Raw genomic sequence first — 21512 nt, 5'->3', positions numbered from 1 at the left:
TTTCGCTGTCTAGGCTTTAGAATTCTATTTTACGGTCGAAAAAAAAACACTCTGGTTCCCTTTAAAGTGAATAATAACATTAAATCGCAATCGTTAAATAATTTTTATTTCCATAATTAGATTTAGAACATTAGCATTAATCTCGTGCTGGGTATAATAAAGAAATAAAATAAACACGCGCTCGCGAAACTAAATAAAAAAATAGTTTCGCCATGAGTAAATATAATTAGCACTAGAAACACCAACATAATTTATTTGGTTGTCTTTATAATACTTATATGGATTATAAAAAGCCCTCCGGTCAACCGGCGAATGCCCGGGGGACTTTTAATAATATGTTATAATAATGTTATAATAATGGATCGGTTGCTTTAGGAGACGCGCGCCGCCGCCGCGCCATAATAAGGGCAATTGATTTATAACTGTTTTATTACGTTGTTTGCGGTCTTGCGAATGACACGCACACAAACAGAAAGCAGAGAGAGCCACAAACCCGGAGAGAAAAATGATATTTGGCGTGCGCGCTTTTGTGCGTACTGAGTAATGTCGGCGAAAACAATAAGAATCCGGCGATGGGAGAAGAAAAGTTTTCAAATTCCGTCGTGCGTCGGACACGAATTGTCGATTAGCGGGCTGATTTACAGATTTCTGACTATTGATTAGGATTACACGCGTGTAACGTAAAAAAAAGAAGAAGAAAAGAATAGAGAAGATTGTTACCAAAATGGATTGATTTACTATTTTTAATCCGGGCAACGGACAACGCACTCATGAAGAAATAATTATAGGTTTATAACTATTTCTAATTTATATTCTAACTGTCTTAGATGATATGCGATAGATTAAAATTACGTGAAGTATCTATACTAGTGAGAATTGAAAGCATGAGTTTTTTTTCTTGTCTATAAATAAATTTCTCGATAAATTAAAACAATACATTAACAATTACATTATTTTTCAATTGAAAGTTTCTTTCGAAATTAGCATGATTCGATTATCTGATTATTACTAAGTAATAACGACTCATATTTGTTTATTTCCAGTTTATTTTGAAAAATTTTATTTGCTTTATTGCTACTTGAAATACCAATAATAAATTAAAAATATTTTTCTATTTAATTTAATGGTCCATCTAATCTAATAAAAATGGTTATCATTGCTTGTTGCATTACCAGTAATTATAATAATTAATTAATTAATTAACTACCAAAACGTATTAAATCAAGCCGTATCTATTTTAAAATTACAGGAAATTTTTAAACACAAAGTTTTATTTTATTTTATCGAAAATATTCGAAATGCGAAAATTCTTTGGTAGAATACAGTAGCAATTATTGAATGCATTGTTTACGCGCATTTAATTAAATAATTATAACGATTGAAAGTTCATGTCTGCGCCACTGATTGTTTTGTAATATTTGCAATAATAATTAATATCTCCATTATTATTTTGTGCATCTGCCAATGTATATAATTTAATTAATTTCTTCGAATAATAATATTGCAGATATTTATTTTGTTCTGACTCCACTTATATCTAATTAATTAGTTTTAGGTTGGCAAAACCAAATTACCTTATGTGATGTTTTCAAAACAATGTTGAACACTAAATAATTTAATTCAAATGTTACACTTTGTCGAAGATGTTTAGTCGAACGTGACAAACTTATCAAAGTCCTTAAAACTTGTCCGTTTAGCGTCGGCACATATCAATTTTCAGCGCCAACTAAATCTGCGCAAACCTCTTAAAAGTTGTTTGTAATCTTTGAAAAGTAATCGTTCACACACGTCTCCCGATGTTAAATGTTTCGTCGCGCGTTGGTAGTGATGTGTGGCGTCGCGACGACGTCCCTTGCTTCACTAAAGCGCCGGCTTGCCGTCTAATAACAGAACGCGCGCGTCCGAAGCTGCGTGAAGCCGCGCGGAGAGTAGGCTCTGTCCGTCGGAACCGGCAATCGGCGGATTAATGTGTGTCGTTAATTCGCGACGGCGGCGTCGGTGGCTGTTGGTTTGTTTCCCGCGGCGTCTTCGCTGCGTTTTCGCGCTCAGGCGTCGCGCGCGCGTGTGTTGATCGGTCGGTGCGTCGCGGAGTTATGCGGCGGAGAGCGCGCCAAGTCGTCGACCACCGCCGCCGTCCCAAGCGTCCAGGCACCGCCCCCCAAAAACAACGCACCACCACAACTTGATTTTTTTTCTTATTTAGAATGTAAACATATCCTTGTTCTTTTTTCTCGCGCGACTTTTTTTTAAGTTTGGCGGTCTGATTAATTAAGTGCGGCTTTATCAACAATCGCACGTGTAGATGTTGTAAAACCAACAAATCATTAGTAAAACATTTCAAAAGCGATGAAAACATTCGTTAGCGTAATTAATTAACGGATTGAATTCAAGCGCCGTGTATCAATTGTCTGAATCTCTCTTGATAAGCATAAATAACGAATATTCGTAGAGTAAAAACTAACGAACGTTATTTTCTCCAGTAAATTGAAATCAATTTGATGCGAATGCGGCGTGCGGAGAATGTCCATTTATATGTTCATGTGTTGTGCGTGTATATCTCCAAAGTGCCTCAATTAACATTAAAAATATATAAAATATAATTAGGTATTAAATTTTACAACCCGCGGACTCGTGTCATCCAGTAAATCGAGTAAATCGATGATTTCGAACACGGCGACTCTTCGACGATTTGTAAAGAATGCGTGGAATTTTCTATTAGTCAACTTAACTTCGCAGCGATAATAAATTTTTACTTGTCAATACAAACACGTTCTCAAAAATAGTTTTTCTGGGTTGCTACGTAGAGTAATTATTTTTTTCTGCTTCCACCTTTAAAGCGTTAGTTTTTCCACGGTTTTTAGACACAAAAAGTGGTACTTTATATACGGACGGCCAAGCCGTACATAATATTCATTATGTACTTGCATTATGCACGGGACGGAGCAAGCGCCTGCGCATTTGCCTACGGAGCAGCACAAAGCGGTATGAAATTCTATGCGACGTCAGTCAAACACGTCAAAGCAGGCGCTGCTGCTGCTCGTATCGGAGGGGTACAATATGAACCGAAGCGTCACAAGGGCCGATGCGCGGCATGGCACTTATAACCATACAGTTTATATAAGTGTGCGAGCAAATTTCGATGATTTAAAATACAAAAATACAAAAATTGCAACGTGGAACTAGAGTGGAAATAGAAAAAATAGCGTAAGCAGCTCGTGGCTAAACGTTGTTAAACACTCGATTGATTAAACGCTCGCTCATAATCAATCGCGTGAATAAAACTCCCGTTTAGCCACTTGATACTTAATATACTATTTTTCTGCTGGTGCTTTCATTTTACTCACTCTTATACACATTTCAAAACAATATAAAACAATAAATCAATACGAAAATTTAAACTTCTATTTTATAACAATTTTGCTGGATGTATGGAAAATTACTTCTTATTGTGTTGATGAATACATAAAAGTCATAATGTTAATGCCAACTAATTAATATGAACGTTTATCGCCTAACATTAACAATTAATTTTTGAGTCCCAGGAATAATTAAGTCCTAGAAACGAGGATACAAAACGTCACATCATAGCCAACCAAAGCACTGGAGCTGCAATTAAGAACTCTTTTCTTTTTTGTGCTGTCTTAGGCGAGTAGACAAATGGAAGCGGAAAGAATTTTTACTCGAGAAGACCAAATTACACGGCGGTCGTAAATCTCGCGTTAATTTCCATCGGTACGGCGACGTGCTCATAACGGTCAATTAATTTTGATTAATTAATTACACCTTTGTGGCCGCCAGCGCGGTCCTCCACACATGCAGTCTCAACTCAATTAACAAAATTCATTGCTAAACTACAATTCAATAAATGCAACATGTTCTGCTTAAGTTGTTGAGTGTTGAATTGCTAAATCTTATCGATTGATAATTGTTATTGACAGCTATTTGACTACCGAAACGCGTTGTGAATGCCTCGTGAGTATTGAATGTGGGGTAATAAATTGAAGCCGGTGCAATCATTATTTTACGAGCGCCAGCGCGGCTGTAAATCCGGGCGTGCGAATCGTGCGAATAACTCCGGTGTGTTATTTGGAGCTGTAAAGAGCGTCGGTAATGTGTCGGTAATATGATATTTAGTGGCCGATGCAGTAACGCGCGCCACGGGGGCATTCGTGCAACAGGTAAAACGCATTTGTGTGCACTGTGCTGGGCAAGGGAAGCACAGGGCAAGTGGGCAATGTCGGCAATAAAACGCGAGCCAGCAAGCGGTCGACACGGCGAGAACTCATAATGCGATTTTGGCGAATAAACTGCGATGGTTATGACTTAATTTGCTTCAGATAATGTCTTTTTATGAAATCAACATATAAATAACATTCACGGCCGAAACAGTAGAGTAATTGCATAAGCTGGAGTTTAAAAATCTTTAGTTTGTAATCACCGACATATCTATAATATAAAAATGAATCGCAAAGTCTGTTGGTAAGCGCATAACTCAACAACGCCTAGACCAATTTGGCCAATTATTTTTTTAAATGTTAGTCAAAGTGCAAGGATGGTTTTGACGGCGAGAAAAATTCGAATAATTGCCGGGAAAACCCTAAAGGCAGCCCTTTTCTATATGAAGAAAATTGGCATTGAGATTCAATCATAATTATAGTTAAATAGTTGAATCCGAGATGGCGCGCTGAAGTGCATTATTAGCAATTCTTTATATAATTAATTTCTTTAAAATATAATTGCGAATCTTATTGATTGAATTGACACATACAATGTATAGAACAAGAGAGTAAAAACGAATTACATTTTTATTAAACAATACCGGGACGAAGTCTTGGACAGAAGATTTTAATCGTGATATTTTCGTCAAATCACAAAAAAATCTTGTGTTTTTGATGATCGCAAATACCTATACCTATTTTAATATAGTGTACAATGTGCTGCATGCATTGTTTTGACAGAACTATTACTCTGCACGACAAACAAAGCCGTGCTTCTTTTATTTGCAGTTGAACAACTTTAGTATTGTTCCTGCAACGACTTTCCGCAGAATGCGCTTGGAAGGCAAACATGCGCTGCCGTCGCCAGCAGAACGTATTGTAGTTGTTCTTTGCCGCAAATAAAGTTGTCTGCTCGATGATTTGCTAAGTCGTCGCTGAAGCCACACTCCAACTTGATTACATCTTCAGCCCTCCTGCGAGATGCACAGCGCACAAAGCGCTTGCAAAAGTGCAGCAAAGCGAGGAAAAGTCGCGCGTGGTCTTCTTGCATTAGAAATATTAATAATTCAGCGGCGAGTGCGGAGCGGACACAAAGCAAATGTTGGTATAACTTATACATCCCCCAAACCACTTCCATCGCCAACCCTCGATGCTTTTATCCGCTGCGCGTATTATTTACGGCTTTTTTATTCATGCCTTGCTGAAATACCAAAGGTTAGACTTTGAGGTTATTTCGACCTGTGAAACAGAAAAAAAAATGCGCAGCAGAAAAAGTATATTGAAAAAGTGCGCGTCAAAGCGACGAAACTCGAAAGTGTCGTCAACGGAAATCAGCGAGCAATTGAATTGCAAAGCTGATTGTCTTTGAGCGCTTGCATCTTGATCAACGTGCTCGGCGAAAAAATTCCTCGTGGATTAATTAACATGCGGGACGCGCGCTGCGAGTGTGACGCGTTCGTTTGCACCAATGCTAATCGCTTACTTAAGTCGCAGTCGCTTAATGTACGCAATGGCGCCTAACAGTTTTCTCACCTGTATAACTTCAAAGCAGGGCTGTTGACGTAATAAATAATTTTCATCACTTATGTCATTCAAAATTTAGGTTTTATGCGTTGCATCATCTGTACGCTCGATTTTATTGTTGAGCGACGAGACACCAAAAGTGCGCAAGTTTTTCATCAAATTAAGTGCCAACTTTACGGTGGGCTAAGCATCTTCGACGAGCTTTTAACAGACGCGCTCCGGAGATGTTCCGCTTTTGTTCGCGGCCACAGGGGGTGAAAAGTCGTCGGGTTTAAGTGCGTCGCGACGCAAGTGATGACTACTTGTGGTGGCGCAATTCACGTCTACGACTGTCATAAACCTCTCACGAAGTTATTCGAGTACCTCACAAAGCACATAAAAATATCATTTCCTAATTACATTTTTAGCTGCACTAATAATTTTTGTACTTTTGTTGCTGTAAAACACATGTTTATTAAATCTATTAATTTAATTAAATTAAAATCAGTAATTTACTATGTACAGTTATTTATTTATATATTCAAATCGTAATTTAATTTTAAGTGAAGATAATTTGAATGACCCGATTCAAGTTTTTTTTTCTTTACACATAAACTTTTAAATTGTTCGAGTTAACAAGTAGCAAGCAAAAAGAATGCGCGGCGCACGCTTTTAAACGTTCGTATCAAATTTCTATAAATTCCGATTACGCCTCGTTGCGAGATTTGAACAAAAATTGAGAATAATTCTCGTGGAAATCGTTTTATTTATAGTCGTTGTAAATCACGCCGATCCGACACAAATAAAGACGCCATCGCGTAAATCATCCCGAGCAAGACAACCAGCTACACACTCATCGACTTGAAGAAAATAAAAATGAAAACACTGAACTTATAATTATTACATTTTTATTTTTAATCAAAAACTTTATTTTGCTTATTCTGTTTCGGCGACTAATTAAAACTTTATTAAGAGTGATTGAATTGCTTAATTTGATTATTGATTTACTTAATTTTATAAAATAAAAATGCGTGTGACTTGTGTACGACTGGTTACATATAGTTAACTAGATCGTGACGTGGCATATAATAGTGATGTCTTGTTTTCAAAGAGCAATTCTTTATTCTTGAATTATGGCCGAGCGTAAATGTCATGTTAGTCATGTAGTGATGTAGTGAATGCGTTTTCGTTTCGCTTCTAATTATTATAATGAGTGTGGAGGACAGTAGCAGCCATATATCAGTTTCATCGCACGAATTATTCACGTCGGCGACGTGTGTGCGCTCACGTTGAATTGAGAAAGATGTTGTGCGACTTGAAACTTGGTCAACTCCCAAATCGTGTATCACAGTTTATCGGTCTGGAGTATTTAAACGCGGTAGGGACAGGAAATTAACAAATTGCCTACTTAAAGTCATTATAATCGATCTTCATGACTGGTAGCTCTGATTGAAAACTAATCGTACAGTTGTCATTTTTTAGTATTTTTATTTTGTTACAGTTGAATCTGGTATTTTTTAACTTGAATTTTAAGTTGTTTTAAGCAGAGAGTAACATAGATTAATACAAAAAATGTTTATGCTAAGCTTTCAAGCGGAAAATTTGAGCCAAAAATTTCGAACGTTTAGTACTCACGCACGCAACTTAACAGACTGAACATACACACACATTAAAGATATGCACGAAATTAACTTCTTCCTCAAGTTCAAGACGATCGCGCGTTTTGCTTGAACTAAAAATACACACTCGACGTTTTTGACCCGCAAAATTAAAATACAAATGTGTTAATTATGAGTTTTAAAAAAAGGAAGCGAATATTGTTATCTTAATGTAGGAAATAATAATTTTTTTTAATAAAGTCAAAATTCGGATAAATAAATACACTAACGGTAAAAATATACAAAGTGTGCAAATATTATTATCGAAGATTATCATTAACAAAATATTATAATTTCAATTTATAGCAAATAAAATTTTACGACATTGATAAACTTTACCTTGAAAGAATTTCAACTTCGGAAAACGTCTGATGGTTAAATATTTGTTTGGCGATGCTCTGCCTATCATTGACACGCATATTGACAGCGAATTAAAAACTGATTATTTACGAGCTGATAGAAACGGCCGATAAATTAGAAGTTAATTAATCAGAAGCAATTAATTTCATTCGCGGTTCAACTGGCCACGCACCCAGTGTGTATCTCTTTTATTTTTATGTTTGCTATCGCCCACATTTAATAAACTACTTTGTTTGATCTGCGATAAAAATCGATACAACAGTAGTATTTTTGGGAATGCGTATTTTTAGAAAAGGCACGTAACAAGAGTACCTATAACCAAAGATGCATAAAGTGGATTGACGCTAAACGATTTATAGGGGTTTTCGTTGACTGTTGCGCCGTTGCGGGGATTTACACATTTTCTTTACCAAGAAACATAAAAGTATTTTATTTTATTTTTAGAATTTTATTCGGCATGTAACAAAAATGTTTTTTATTGTGCTTAAATATGCAGAAAATGTAATCTGCGTAATGTAAGTAATGCTGAAAAATAATTGAATTTAAGCAGTCACGACATTTATTGCTTAAGAATCAAAATAAATGCAATAATTTTGTGTATGTTTTTATTCTACGAAGATAAACGACAATGTCTTTGCACAGTCTATGGAATTTCTTCGTTTTACTTCATCGTATGCATACTGGTAGTTTGCCCAAAAATGGTAAACGGGAGCGAAGCGTCGAACGTGTTTTCGCCTCGCGTCTCCCGCAGTTCGCCGCGGCCGTCGTACCGTTTTGGCTTCTTCGGTGTTTCGAACACCGCGAACTGCAAAACTATGCCCGACGCGAACATCGAACAGTCTGAAGTTGCTGGCGGTGCGTGTTAGCGAGAGACTACAATGGAATTTTTAATTAATCGACGCGACTATCATATATTATGACAGCACCTGATTAGCTCTTTGATTGAACCTTACCTTTTTTGCGGCGGGCGATTCATAATTATATCTCGCAGACTTGACAGCACGAAACTAATTATATAATGTTGAATGTATCAATACAATGCAAATCACTTTATTACTGGCAACCAACATTACGAGCATTATCTGCGATTTTTTTGTTTGCATTCATTATTAAGAAAAGTTCACTTTTTCAATTGCAGTTAAGAAGTAAGTTGCTCGTTAGTGGAAAAAATAAAAGTTCTAGTTGATTTCGCAGTTGCTGGCTGGCTGGAATCCGGATTATTTTCCAGAGAAGCGATTAATTAGTCGCAAAAAGACCCGCAATTGTTTTATTTCCTTATTTCGTGGTATCGTAAACAATTTATGATTAGTTTTCATGGAATATTCTAATTGCTTGCTTAAGTACACAATGAATAAAACAACTTATTTAGCTGTGTGTGTCTTCTACAAATTGAATGTTTTTGCTTCGTGAATTTCAGTTCAGTCGCCTTTTCGGTTGATCGCAATCGACTACTGATAACAATTGTCAAAGGAATTAATTTGCGCGATTCCAGCTCGCTGGACAATATTGTCTTCTAGTTGCAAAGACAGTTCGTTACACTTTGCTGCATGTTTACTATAGAGACTTTTCGAAGGCCGGAAAGCAAAGGGTATCAATCATCCCTTCAAGCTGAACAACAAACAGAACCTGTTGGATGTAGCAAACAAAGATAAAGCCGGTTTTTTTTTGGTTTAAATTTAATTGGGAACATATATGCCAGGGGGTGACAAAAACAAAGTTCGTTCACCGACCGGCGGACGTGCAAAAAGTCCCAAAGAGACAATTATCTACACTTTTTTTGTGTACTTTGAAGGGTAGCATTGACTTTGTGATGTCTCAGAAGTTACAGTTTTTCTCACTTTGTGCTACGCAGACCGTAAAATTAGTTAATTATCACTTTAATATTTTTTTAATGCGCATGTGTAGTGCGAAATAGTGTAATTCAATCGCAATTAACGTTCGAAAATCGTCAATTAAATCGATTTAATTGAATGCCTCGTTGTGACACATATCAAGTGGCGTCTCTGGAGCGCCGTTAAATTTTAATTGCAATCAATCGGAAATTTATTGCGGTAATTAAATTGAAGTTCCTTTTACGCATGCGCGAAAGAAGATATGGAATTGAAGAACAGTGATTTGAGTTATTTAACTCTATCGTTGTAATTTAGAATTATCTGTTATTCTGCAAGTTGCAACATGCGGCGGAGATAAGTATAAATTCATTTGGTTCCGGTAGTATTCAATCTCTACACAAACCCTAGGAATATCTAATTGGGCTAATTTAGCGCAGCCATTAATTGAAAATAATATCAGCAATTATATTCATTATTTTACTTATGTTATCAAATATGAAGTTTTTTATTACTTTGTTTATCTTTTGAATGTTTGTTTCTTCATTAATATGATATTGCATGGTTGTTCTACTATAGGCAACCAAAATATCATTAACAAGAGCTCTTTGTATTCTTAGTTGCCTATAGAAACTTTTCGCTGTCATTCCAATCATATGGCGCTATTCACGCTGTCAATGCAACGTCTGGCGTTGTCGTTGTCGTTCTTATTGGGGCAAGAAGCAATCGGTGTGTGGTTATTGAACTTGAGATTGGGGACGTCGATACAAACGATAAACTTGCCCAAAACGTCAATGTGTCGTGCCGCGTCCGGAAATTACAATAATGTGGCAATTTGAATGTGTTCCTTATGCGAGTACCATGGATGAAAACAGAAAACGAAGACGTGTTATTAGAGGGCTCCGATGACGTGATTGTATTTCAACTACAGCGCCGTATACGCACACAATAAACGGGTAATTAGGCATGCGAGCATTTAAATCACGAAAATGAATCGCATTATTCAAATGATGCGATTTAGGCGTAATCACACGTCTTCGGCGGTTAGACGGACAGCTTGACCCACATGTCGTTGATCCCAGGGTAATAGGAATATCATTTACAATATCGTACACGCCTATCCGAAATGGTTGTTAATTTGATGCATATTTGTATAATTAAGTACAATTAAAAAAAACGAGTTGGCTGCTTAATATTTTTTATCCTAACGTCAATCATTGTACAATTTTTTATCAACATGAGTGCGACTCCTGAAAAATCTTCTCTGAACCAAAGCACAAACTCACAATTTCGTCCGAGCCATATAAGTTTCGGCCATTGGAGTGTGAGTGCCGCTGGCTATCGCCGCCTCGAAGAAGATTTGAATGCACCCCTTCTGCAACCTCGTTCCAGTATCCTTCTCCCGCATTTACAACAATCAGAAAAAAAGTTCTTTGAACTTGTCGCCACTAATGATGTCGACGAAGTGCGTCAATTCCTTGATGAAAATCCAGGCTTTAATATCAACTGCGTCAACTTTCAAGGTGTCTCTGCTTTACACATTGCCACCCAGAACAAATCGGAAGCCATGGTTGAATTTTTGCTTGAACAGCAAAACATGGACATCAGTGATTGTGTTCTGCATGCGATTCGAGACAATCAAATTAAAATTCTTCAAATGTTGTTGGATAAACTGCAAGAGACAGCTCCAGGGTTAGAATTTGTCGGTGTCACACACAGCTCAGACTTTCCCGATCATGTGACACCGCTGATTTTAGCAGCACAATGTGGACATTTCGAGATAATTGAATTACTCATTGAACGTGGACATAGGATATCAAAACCACACCCGCCCGAATGTAGATGCACTGAATGTATATTACATTTACAACATGATGATTTGTTACACGGTGAAACTTTGAGGTTGAATTTATACCGAGCTATTACAAATCCCGCTTATATCTGTCATTCAACTCATGATCCCATAGCAACCGCATTTGAATTGTCTAGTGAATTGAATCAATGTGCTATGATGGTTCCAGAATTTCGCAATTGCTACCGAGAGCTAGCTAATGAGATATCTGCATTTGCTGTAGAGTTAATAGCTTGCTGTAGAAGCACTGAAGAAATGGATCTTATTCTGAGACAAAAGACTGGCGATACCAGCCCGGGCTTATTGTTTCCCCGACTTGTTATGGCAATTAATTACAAGCAGAAAGCATTTGTTGCGCATCCGAATACTCAGCAAATGGTAGAGTCTGTGTGGCATGCTGATTGGTACGAGTGGAAGTACAAGCATGTAATTGTACGAAGTTTGTATCCAATTGCGCGGTTAATTATCCTTCCTCTGATTGCTTTAATGTGCTTGGTAATGCCAAAGCACTATTGGGTTAAACACTGGAGTATTCCTCTCAACAAGATGATTACACACAATGCATCTTACTTGCTGTTTTTGGTTTTAATCTTCCTAGAATCCAACCAAGATAAAACAGGACAGAAACGTGGTCCACCCAATACTGGTCTTGAAGTGTTCATTGTCTTATACGTGTTTGGTTATGTATGGGGTAGTTTTCGTATGTGTATGATTAAAGGTCCTCGTAGACACTTTCAATCGCTGTGGAACATATTTGATGTGTTTATGTATATACTATTCTTGGCTACGTTTTTCTTCTGGTTGGCTTCCTACATGGATGTATGTCAGAATGATCAAGCTGACTTGGAACGCAAATACTGGCATCACCTTGATCCTGTGCTTGTTGCAGAAGGATGTTTTTCAGTGGCGGTTATAATGGCATATTTCCGATTGTTGATTCTATTTCGATTGAATTATTATCTTGGACCACTACAGATTTCGCTTGGGAAGATGAGTGCTGACATTGCCAAGTATATAACAGTCTTTGCCCTATTGTTAATTGCATTCTCAGCGGGTATGAGTAGGTTCTATCAAGCCTATGATGGTATGGTTCAAACTGATGATAATGGAATCAAGACTGCGCAGGTTGGTTCTTTTGTGAACTTTTCTGCTGCGTTAAAAACGTTCTTCTGGGCATTGTTCTGCATGGCTCCATTGGAATCTGCTGATGTTATCATTGAAAACCTTCCGGGGGAAAAAGACAAGACTACGATTACTAATCATCATGAGTTTACCGAAGTGGTGGGGTACATTGTTTTTGGTATATTTGAGGTGCTCAGCGTGATTATGCTCCTCAATATGCTGATCGCAACGATGAGTAACACGTTTCAGCGAGTAACTGACAATGTGGACGTGGAGTGGACGTTTGGAAAGACGGAGTTTTATATTGAGTATATGAATCAAACTATTTTACCGCCGCCGTTGAATTTAATACCTACGGCACAGGGCATTGCGGCTGTCATTGAGTGGATTCAAGTAGCGAGTAAATCTACGCCGGGAAAGGTCGCGCGCTGTAATGTTAATCATTGTTGTTACATTGAATCGGAGGTAGATGAACATATTGCCAAGGACTTTCCAATTTTGATGTCGCAAATTGTGCAGAGGTACTTTAGAGAGAAGGATGCAAGTGCTGATAGTGCTGGAGATGATTTGGAGTTATTAAGGAATGATATTGCTGAGCTACGACAACTTTTAAAGGGGTCCTCTAATGCTACTATCGGTTAATTTATAATTTACATTTATTATATTTACATTTACGATTATAGGGTATTAATGCACAAACAAACAAGTGTACTGTATATTATCATTGGCATGCACTAAACACACACAAACACTGCAACGTTTTATTTGAATTAAAATTTCGATATTCCGATATTAGTTTAAAACGTAGGTAATTAAATTCTATATTTAAATATTAACAGTTACAGAATTATATCCGGATGCAAATCGGACAATTGCGTTTTAACAAAGTTTTTGCGGTATTTTGGTGCAATGCAAATTAAACTATAAAAAATAAATTCTTGAATATATTTTTTTTGATAATCGAACTTATCACACGTACCTTTATTTAACAATTGACCAACAAATTTTCTATTAAATAATTCAACATTAACGTAACGTTGCCGCCACAAGAGCGGGTAAGTACAGAAAATGTTGGCTGGTAAACTATATATAATTGAAAAAATGACAATAAGGATGATAAAAAAATTTAATCTCAACCGTTCAACTTTCTAAGCCCTTTACCCTCTACATATCCTTTGAATTCTCTGAAACCCCAAAAATACCCTGAAATTTCCGGAAATAATACAAAGTAAATATTTTAAAATGATGAAAAATTCATCTAATTAACATAAATTTAGCGGAGGTGTCTGTTTTAATTAGTGTTGCAATAAATTATTGGCAACTAATAATAACATACAACAGAGAGGTATTCAATCACCTTATTTCCAAACTTTCCGGTTAATTAAACTAACAATTTACCCTAGAGAAGCCCGTAAATGCAACTTGTACTCAAAGCAGTACTTAATTTCTAATTAGCTCGGAAACTAATAAAGATATTCAAAAACATAGAGCGCGTGCAGAGTACTCGTAATATTATAAATAAGATTCCTACGGAAAGTAATATAGTTGAAGAAGAATTTTCTGCATTTTGCTTCATGTCATGATAAGAATCTATAAAATATTTCAGTGAAATCAAAATCGACCAAATAAAACTACAATTCGGATTTTCACTAAACTTTCTAAACTCCTGTAAAATAATACCAGAAATTTATCAATTTAAAAGTTGATATAATAATTAGTTATCAAGTTATTTACTATTTTTATTAATTACGCAAGATTAGTAAATTGAAACTTTTCAATTGTCATAATTGAATTACGAATCTCAATTAGCACTCTGAATACTATTTTTCTTTAACTTTAATAGAATTGGGTGGTGTATATCTACATGTGTGCAAATATAACTTTTAACCTGTCATTCGTTTAAAAAATATAAGAAAGAAGAACGTCTATTACAACTTTTTATTTAGGAACATTATTAAATTACCCACATTTAGTTAGCTCTTCAATCCGGATCTCTGATGCACAACTCACTGCCTATGGGAGCTCTATACGACGGATCAAACAATTGGAAGTACCAAATAGTATATTAAGTATCCAAATTTAATAACGTTTAGGGACGTGAATTTTTCTACTTCCACCCTATTTTCACGATTAGGTTTTAGTATTTGCGAACTGCAAACGGACTTCGCGGGAAATATTAGGTTACATGGCTACTTAGAAGTTTGACTCACGTTTGACTTGGCGCATATTTCATACGGCCTTGTAATACACCGTAGGTAAATGCGCAGGCGCAAGTTGTATCAGTGACTAAAGTGCTACTTTGCGGTAGAAATTCAGCATATTGGGATACCTATGGTTCACAAGTAGATTTACTAATTAAATTCAATAATTGTGATATATTATAAACATACAATCCCAAGTACAAGTTATTCATATATTAATTACAGTAGTCCAAATAGAACATTAGTAGGAATTAATAACTTATTCATATAATTATAAAAAATACCCAAAAACCGTGTGAACAGTTAAGAATATAGTGCAATGTAAACTTTCCTCGCCTCTTCTGAACAACCAACCATTCAAGTAAGTTTAAGTAGCACATTAAAATAGTAATACTATTTGCGTGGCGTGCCCACTGGGCTCTCTTGGCGCAGCCTCTCCACGTCGTTGAATATTACCTGTGCACCACCCCCGCACGTTTTTACAATATCACCTTTGTAAACTTTCGTTTCCACCTCGCCATCAGTATCTGCTTCTTGTGCAATAAGACAATACTTGCTCTGTTTCGGATTTGTAATATCCCCAGCTTTCTTCAGCGTTGTAACCGACTTGCGTTTCTTGATAGTTGGCTGCAAAACTGTCCCGAGGGGTACAGGCTTGATGGAGTTATGCTCGAGCCAAACCTCACCAACAGAACGAGACCTCCTGCGATTAGCAACTACAATTCTTGTACGTCCACTGTGCATAGATTGCACTTGCGGGGTACTCGGTGGATGTCTCGGAGTCTCGACAACTTCGGGCATTTCTACATCGTTGTTCATATCTAGACTTTCCAAATCAACATCTTGCTCCAAGACTGCCTTGACTTTCTGTAATTTAAGCTCTTTAGCCATGCATGCAGCATTGTAGTGCTCCCGTTGTCTGCGCAGCTTATCATCCAACTCTTGCGTCATTTTCTCCTGCCGCATCACCATCTTTTGTTTCTGCTTTTGTCTATCGACAAGATTCTGATTAAGTTTCAAGTCTTTTTCGTCCAAATTGGTTTTCAGACGCTTTAGATCAGTATTCAACGCGCTATTCTTTCCTTCTAAATTATCGCAGAACTTTTCCATGTCTAAAACTTTAACTTCTAAGTTTTGACCACGTTTCTTTTCCTTCTTGAGCTGAATCTGTGCATTTTTCAAGTCAGAACACTTGATAGTATAATCTTGATTCATCTCAATCAAGCGTTTGCGCAGATGTTGCTCTCTGGACAATAAATCACGATTAAAAACGAGACTTTTTTGTCTCCTCGTAACTAAAATATCTTCTAATTTGTTCAACGTATGTTCGTACACATCCAAATTTTCAATATCCAGTTTAAATTTGGGAATTTTTGGACCGAAAACCAATGGCGCAGCCATTTTAATTCTTGAAGTTGCAACATTTGCTTTCACTGTTGATGGTGTCTTCATATTAACTTTCTGCACACGTTTATATGGTGTATATCTGGATTCAGCCTTGACTACTTTAACATCCTTTGCCATATCAGCAAACTTCATTACTTGCAAATTCTCCTCGTAATCACCGGAAGATGGATTCACGCAGACGATCATCTGAACTTTACCTTCACCTTCAAAATAATTCTTAAACAAAAACGTCAGTCTGGCATCTCTGTAAGGCACCAAACGATTCGCGTTGTTCATTTGATTGTCCCTCAATGCTTCCATGCAGGATCTCAAGAACATTAAAGAATTATTAATGGAACTCGCTTCTTTTAGTCGCATGCCGGTGTTCTGCGTGCGACTACTACGTTCAGATCCAGCCAAATCTACCAAACTCAACTGTCCAACTTGTAGCAAATTTCCAGCGGGAATCACACGATCCCCATTGCTATTTCGTGACTCCTGGTGCAATTGAACTACTCTAATGTTAAAAATCGAATGACTTCTGCTGCTTTCAGCATTAAGCAACGTATGGCCCATTCTTTTTCTCTTCTGGCCAATGTTAAACAACTCAAAAGCCTCAGCAGCAGACTTCACCTCAATCTCAACTACACCATTAACATACATATTCTTGTTTGAATCCTCTCTTAAGATCTTACTCTGTAGCTGCTTGCCACTGCTTTCATCCAAGAGATCATAAACAGTATTGTTATAAATCTCAATGTATGAAATAAACACAGCATATAAGTTTGTATCATTAATTTCCTGAATTCTAGTGAGGTCATTTGCATACATTGTTTTTTCTGGCCTTTTCTTTTGCCTACTCAATAATCTCTGTTCAATCCTCCTTTCTTCTTCTGCATCTGCTTCACTTTGAACTTCAAAACCATTCATCCTATCTGATTTTATAACGAATTTTGGAGCTTGGCGGTCGCCGATTGAGTTGAAGATCGTGTCGATACAACGCGGCATCATTCCCGGATGAAACGGATCTCCGGTAAGGGTGTAGGTTTTACCGGAGCCTGTAACTCCGTAGGTAAATAATAAACCGTTCTTGCCTTTGAGTAGGTCTTGAAGAAGTGGCAACGCGACGTGGTCGAAGACCTCCTTCTGGGATGCATACATGGTGAAGATATGCTTGAATTCATATTGAATGTCTCTACGAAGCACCTTTGAGTCCGTGGGGCATGTGAGGGCCAATACTTTGGGCGAAACAAGGTTTATACATGCAGTGTCGTTATCGTCTGGTAAATTCCGCAAACGGCAGTAAACACTGACTGGATCTTTGGTTTTATCGCTCTCGGAACTAGTTGAACCATTGGATTTTTCTCGACGTGGTGTTTTAAAAGCCATCTTTATGCTTGATTTCTTTCACAGTTTATATAAACTCATTACAAAACAAACTCCGATGCGATTATGGGTTACTGGTATAAACGGTGTAAAGTTTAAAATTCAACTGACTTTTAACGGTTCTGCCGTTCAGGTTAGGCTAGCATAAAACGCGCGTTTCGTGCATGCGCAGTTCCAACCGTCAAAACACAGGAACGGCGCGAAATTCAAAATTGGTAAATAGAACTACAATCAAAACTCACGATATTAAGTAAGTTTTAAGTATAATATTTATCTCATCGTTAAGTATATTACTTAATTTATAATGTACTACTATTGCATGAATATGAAAAGAATAAATTACTGATTGTGATTACACATAAACATAGTAAACATCCACAAAATTGTTGTTTTGCGTCCGATATAGTAAAATCGACCACTGATGAAACATGTATATATGTTGTGACTTAACTGTAATCGCGTATATTTTATTAACACTATCTTAATTGTTACGAAGATAAAATGACATGGACCCTACAAGTCGGTGTCATACCAAGCGGCCACTTGATTGTGGTCGTTTGGCGGCGCCGGCAGTTGATCCATGTGTTCAAAGTCAAGATCGGCGGGATCGGCAGTGCCCACATCCATTGCGTCCATCGCGTGCGAGCCGATCTCTAAGCTTTGCATATCTATTGGTATCTGGTCATACCCTGTTGAGAAATAGAACAATAACAATCAATAAACAACAAAACAATGTCAATCAAAATATCTAGTAAACCAAACCATGCAAAATGTTAGACCAGGTTGGGATAGTGATGGAGTGTGCCGAATCTTTACCTTGCTGCTGAAACTGTGTTCTGCCTCCGTGACTGCTGTGAACACTAGGGGGACCTTGTGCATACAGATTGTCATAGGGCTGGTCAGGGTTCAAAATGTCCTAAAATAATGTAAAAACAAAAAAAAATGCAAACAAACCAAAACAAAACTAAAACAAAATCACACTGTTGATGTTTTACGCTACCTGCAGATCAGGGCCCATGCCCAGATCCCCGTTCCAGACGTTCTCTTCTCGGAATAACGAATTAGTCAACTCCATTGAGAGCCGCTTCTTGTAGTCTTGTGGTTTGTCTTCACTCATGCGGAATAATACAGCGGCCGCATAAGTTGCAACACCTTCGTTTCGGGAATGTAAGAGTTCTGTTAATGGTGCTGTGGCACCCTCTTGCTCGATCATTTCTGCACCCTCCTTATCCGCGGCCAATTCGCAGAGTACTCCGGCAGCCACCCTTTGGATATTTTCAATATCATTGAATAATAACTGGACGAAAATGGGTACAACCATTTGTTGTCTGATAATGGCTCTGTTGTGCGACTCTCTTGCCAAAATATGCAAGGCACCGACTGTACCTTCGACAATTTCCTCCATACGCACTCCATCCGCATAAGTGCCGGGCTGTTGTGATCCACCACTGGCTACACTTGACCTCTGCCGTTGAGTGTCCTGGAACCCACGCATCAACAATTGCACCAAATGATGAATCGCACCGTGTTCACGTAATGGTGCGTGATTGGCGGGACATAAGGCCAAATTACGAATCAACCCAATCACCGCTTTGATCAATGGCCATCTGGATGGCGGATTCAACAGCTTGACAATCACTTGAATGCCGTAATTCAATCGTACGGCATTCTGCGCCATTTCGCTCTCAACATGACGTGAAGTCAAGTGCCTTAGGGCACAAACAGCAGGTTCAGTAATCTCCTCGCGATCACCAGCATTGACAATTGTACGCACCAAAGCATCCACTCCACCAACTTGACAAACGGTCACCTTATTGCGTTGATTGTTACAAGTCAAATTGGAGAGAATGCCAGCTGCACATGTAACAACATTGGGGTCCTGTGATTGCAATACTTGCACCAATGATTGAAGCAATGCCTCCAAACCATCAACCTTTGTGCCAGCATCAGACAGATTTCGCAACGTCCAGAGACAATTTTGTACCAAACGTTGACTTGCATTGCCAAGATGCATAGCAAGTGCCTGCATACCACCGGCCTCGACTATCGCTGGTTTGTTGCTCGAGCAAACAGACAAAACTTTAAGCACACGGGAAGTTGTCCACAACAACTTCTCATAGTCATACGAACGCATAATTCGTACAAGTTCGATCGGACCTTGCGATGCGAGAATAATCAACTTACTCTCCTGATTACCATATGCCAAAATTTGTAGACAATCAGTAACAATCGCGAGGAACTTAACATTGTTCCTTTGTAGCAGAGCAACCATCTTCTGCAGACCTCCAGCTAGACGTACCGCCATCTTTGATCCATCTTGATGGAGAAGTAAATTATGCAATGTTGTAATTGCATAAAACAATACACTCTCAACTGGAGAGCTCAACAGTTTGACAAGTGCAGGTATGCCACCGCTTTTAAAGATAGCGAGAAGACCCTGGCGATGATGTGACAACTTATGCAAAGTGCCCACCGCTCCTTTAGTAGTTTCCAAATCATTAGAGTTGGAAATCGCACGGACTAAAGCAGCGACCATCTGCGGGCTGTTCATAATCGCATGCCGTGAAGCTTCCTTCTTGGACAGCTGATGCACCATCATTGCAGCTTGCGACACTACAACTTGATCTTCATCATTCAAAAGTTTAATCAACTCTGGAATAGCGCGTGTAGCAAGGTCAGCATCATCCTGATAGTTGATCAGATTGACTACGGCATGCCTCAGCATTTGGCTAGGCTCAGCCAAACGCTGAACCGCCGTTTGGTGTCCCGGATCAAACTGAGTTGATGGAATTTCAATTCCTTCTTCCAATGTTTCAGGAAACATGGCAGCACGCACACGTTGCGAACGTGTTTGATTCAGTTGATTGTTCATGTCTAAAGAGTGCCTTGCGTTATTATATCATATTACTAGGTATTATTAATTATTTAAAATTACCGTCAACTTGATCTTGAGTGAATCCTTGGGCATACCCCTGATCCAAATCAAACAGGTCCATCTCCTCTTCGTCCTTCCCTGAGAGGGAAGGAACTTGGGTGCCAGCACCGGAATGGATACCGGAGTCACCCATGTAGGAATTCTGCTGCCACATCAGAGTTTGTTCTTTCGAGCTGATCGGCATGTCTCCTTGGTAGTTGCCATGAGACACTAAAATTTTAATTTTTATTGTTAATAATGTAACACAAAATCAAAAAATATAATATTGAAAAATATTTAACATACTTGGTCGGTTCTGATTTGCTTGCATGTAACTCATGGTGAATTGGTGGATTTAGCACCTAGAACAAATACATATATCAAGTAATTTATAATAATACATAATGTATTGAACTGTATGTTCACTAACCACTTCAAAAACAAATAAACATTAAAAACTGCGTTGCTATTTTAGATATGATTTCATAGCTAGATTGTTTGGCTATTTCATGTTTTACATAATACAAAATAAATTACAAATCAAAATATGGTTTTATGATGTTATTCTTGGGTGGAGTTAATGAACGTATACAACACCTTGCAGATGACACCTGTTTTTGTAGTTATTTTTGTTTGTGTGCAGCAAGACAATGCAAAACAATAAATATAAATTACAATGTAACAAGTGCATCAAGTGCATTTGAGTACGAAACATTTAGGCCGTCATCCCACGCAAGGCGGCGCACAAAGCATGCGCGCACCGCACACAGCTTCCATTTTGTCTCCTACAACTACACAGTTGTACAACTCAATGTTGTGGGCAAATCGAGTTCAACGACATTTACCCATTATACATTTATTGCTCACTAATCATGGATAATGTCGCACGGAAGCAATAATAAAAGCACATACCTCTTCCCAAAAAATTACACCACTGAAATCGACTCGGAATGAAAATCCACACCTGACGCAGCCAAACAACACTCGAAACACGAACGACACACGATACTGCGCCGAGAACAGGCTCGGTGTTCGCCGCTGGGATGCTGCACATGCGCACTGGAAGCCCCAGCATTTGTGGCAT

The 21512-nt window shown here is 38.0% G+C and overlaps 3 protein-coding genes across 4 annotated transcripts in view; 1 reads left to right on the top strand and 2 right to left on the bottom strand.

The window, feature by feature from the left end:
- The window catches only part of LOC135796288 (cardioacceleratory peptide receptor-like), a 31461-nt gene extending 29384 nt beyond the window's left edge, over positions 1–2077 (bottom strand). For both annotated transcript variants that reach the window (XM_065308240.1, XM_065308241.1), the window contains exon 1: positions 1575–2077. The gene's annotated coding sequence lies outside the window, so the exon portion shown is untranslated. The remainder of the gene's footprint in view (positions 1–1574) is intronic.
- Positions 2078–10782: 8705 nt separating this feature from the next.
- LOC135795120 (short transient receptor potential channel 4-like) lies at positions 10783–13298 on the top strand. The gene has a single exon (XM_065306643.1). The coding sequence runs from the start codon at positions 10805–10807 to the stop codon at positions 13181–13183; it is 2379 nt and encodes a 792-aa protein (XP_065162715.1). The 5' UTR covers positions 10783–10804; the 3' UTR covers positions 13184–13298.
- Positions 13299–14896: 1598 nt separating this feature from the next.
- LOC135795481 (uncharacterized) lies at positions 14897–21480 on the bottom strand. The gene is made up of 7 exons (XM_065307163.1): positions 21341–21480; positions 20735–20790; positions 20450–20659; positions 18515–20388; positions 18331–18430; positions 18031–18203; positions 14897–17532 (listed from the first exon to the last, which is right to left on the bottom strand). The coding sequence occupies exons 2-7, from the start codon at positions 20766–20768 to the stop codon at positions 15136–15138; spliced, it is 4788 nt and encodes a 1595-aa protein (XP_065163235.1). The 5' UTR covers positions 20769–20790; positions 21341–21480; the 3' UTR covers positions 14897–15135.
- Between the last annotated feature and the right edge of the window lie 32 nt (positions 21481–21512).

Source organism: Atheta coriaria, unplaced genomic scaffold (assembly GCF_025399875.1).
Source record: "Atheta coriaria isolate IRGN ID8LTWV9N9 unplaced genomic scaffold, Caltech_Dcor_3.1 hic_scaffold_7_pilon, whole genome shotgun sequence".
NCBI classification, from domain to species: domain Eukaryota; kingdom Metazoa; phylum Arthropoda; class Insecta; order Coleoptera; family Staphylinidae; genus Dalotia; species Dalotia coriaria.
This window is presented reverse-complemented; position numbering and strand designations above follow the sequence as displayed.

What these genes read in the sequence shown, in the direction of transcription:
- LOC135795120 (XM_065306643.1), top strand. Translation starts at nt 10,805, where the DNA reads ATGAGTGCGACTCCTGAAAAATCTTCTCTGAACCAAAGCACAAACTCA.
- LOC135795481 (XM_065307163.1), bottom strand. Translation starts at nt 20,768, where the DNA reads ATGAGTTACATGCAAGCAAATCAGAACCGACCAA. An exon ending in GCATGGGCCCTGATCTGCAG is followed by an intron (nt 18,431 to 18,514) that starts GTAGCGTAAAAC and finishes ACATTATTTTAG; the next exon opens with GACATTTTGAACCCTGACCA. An exon ending in CTTGGTATGACACCGACTTG is followed by an intron (nt 17,533 to 18,030) that starts TAGGGTCCATGT and finishes AAACTGTGAAAG; the next exon opens with AAATCAAGCATAAAGATGGC.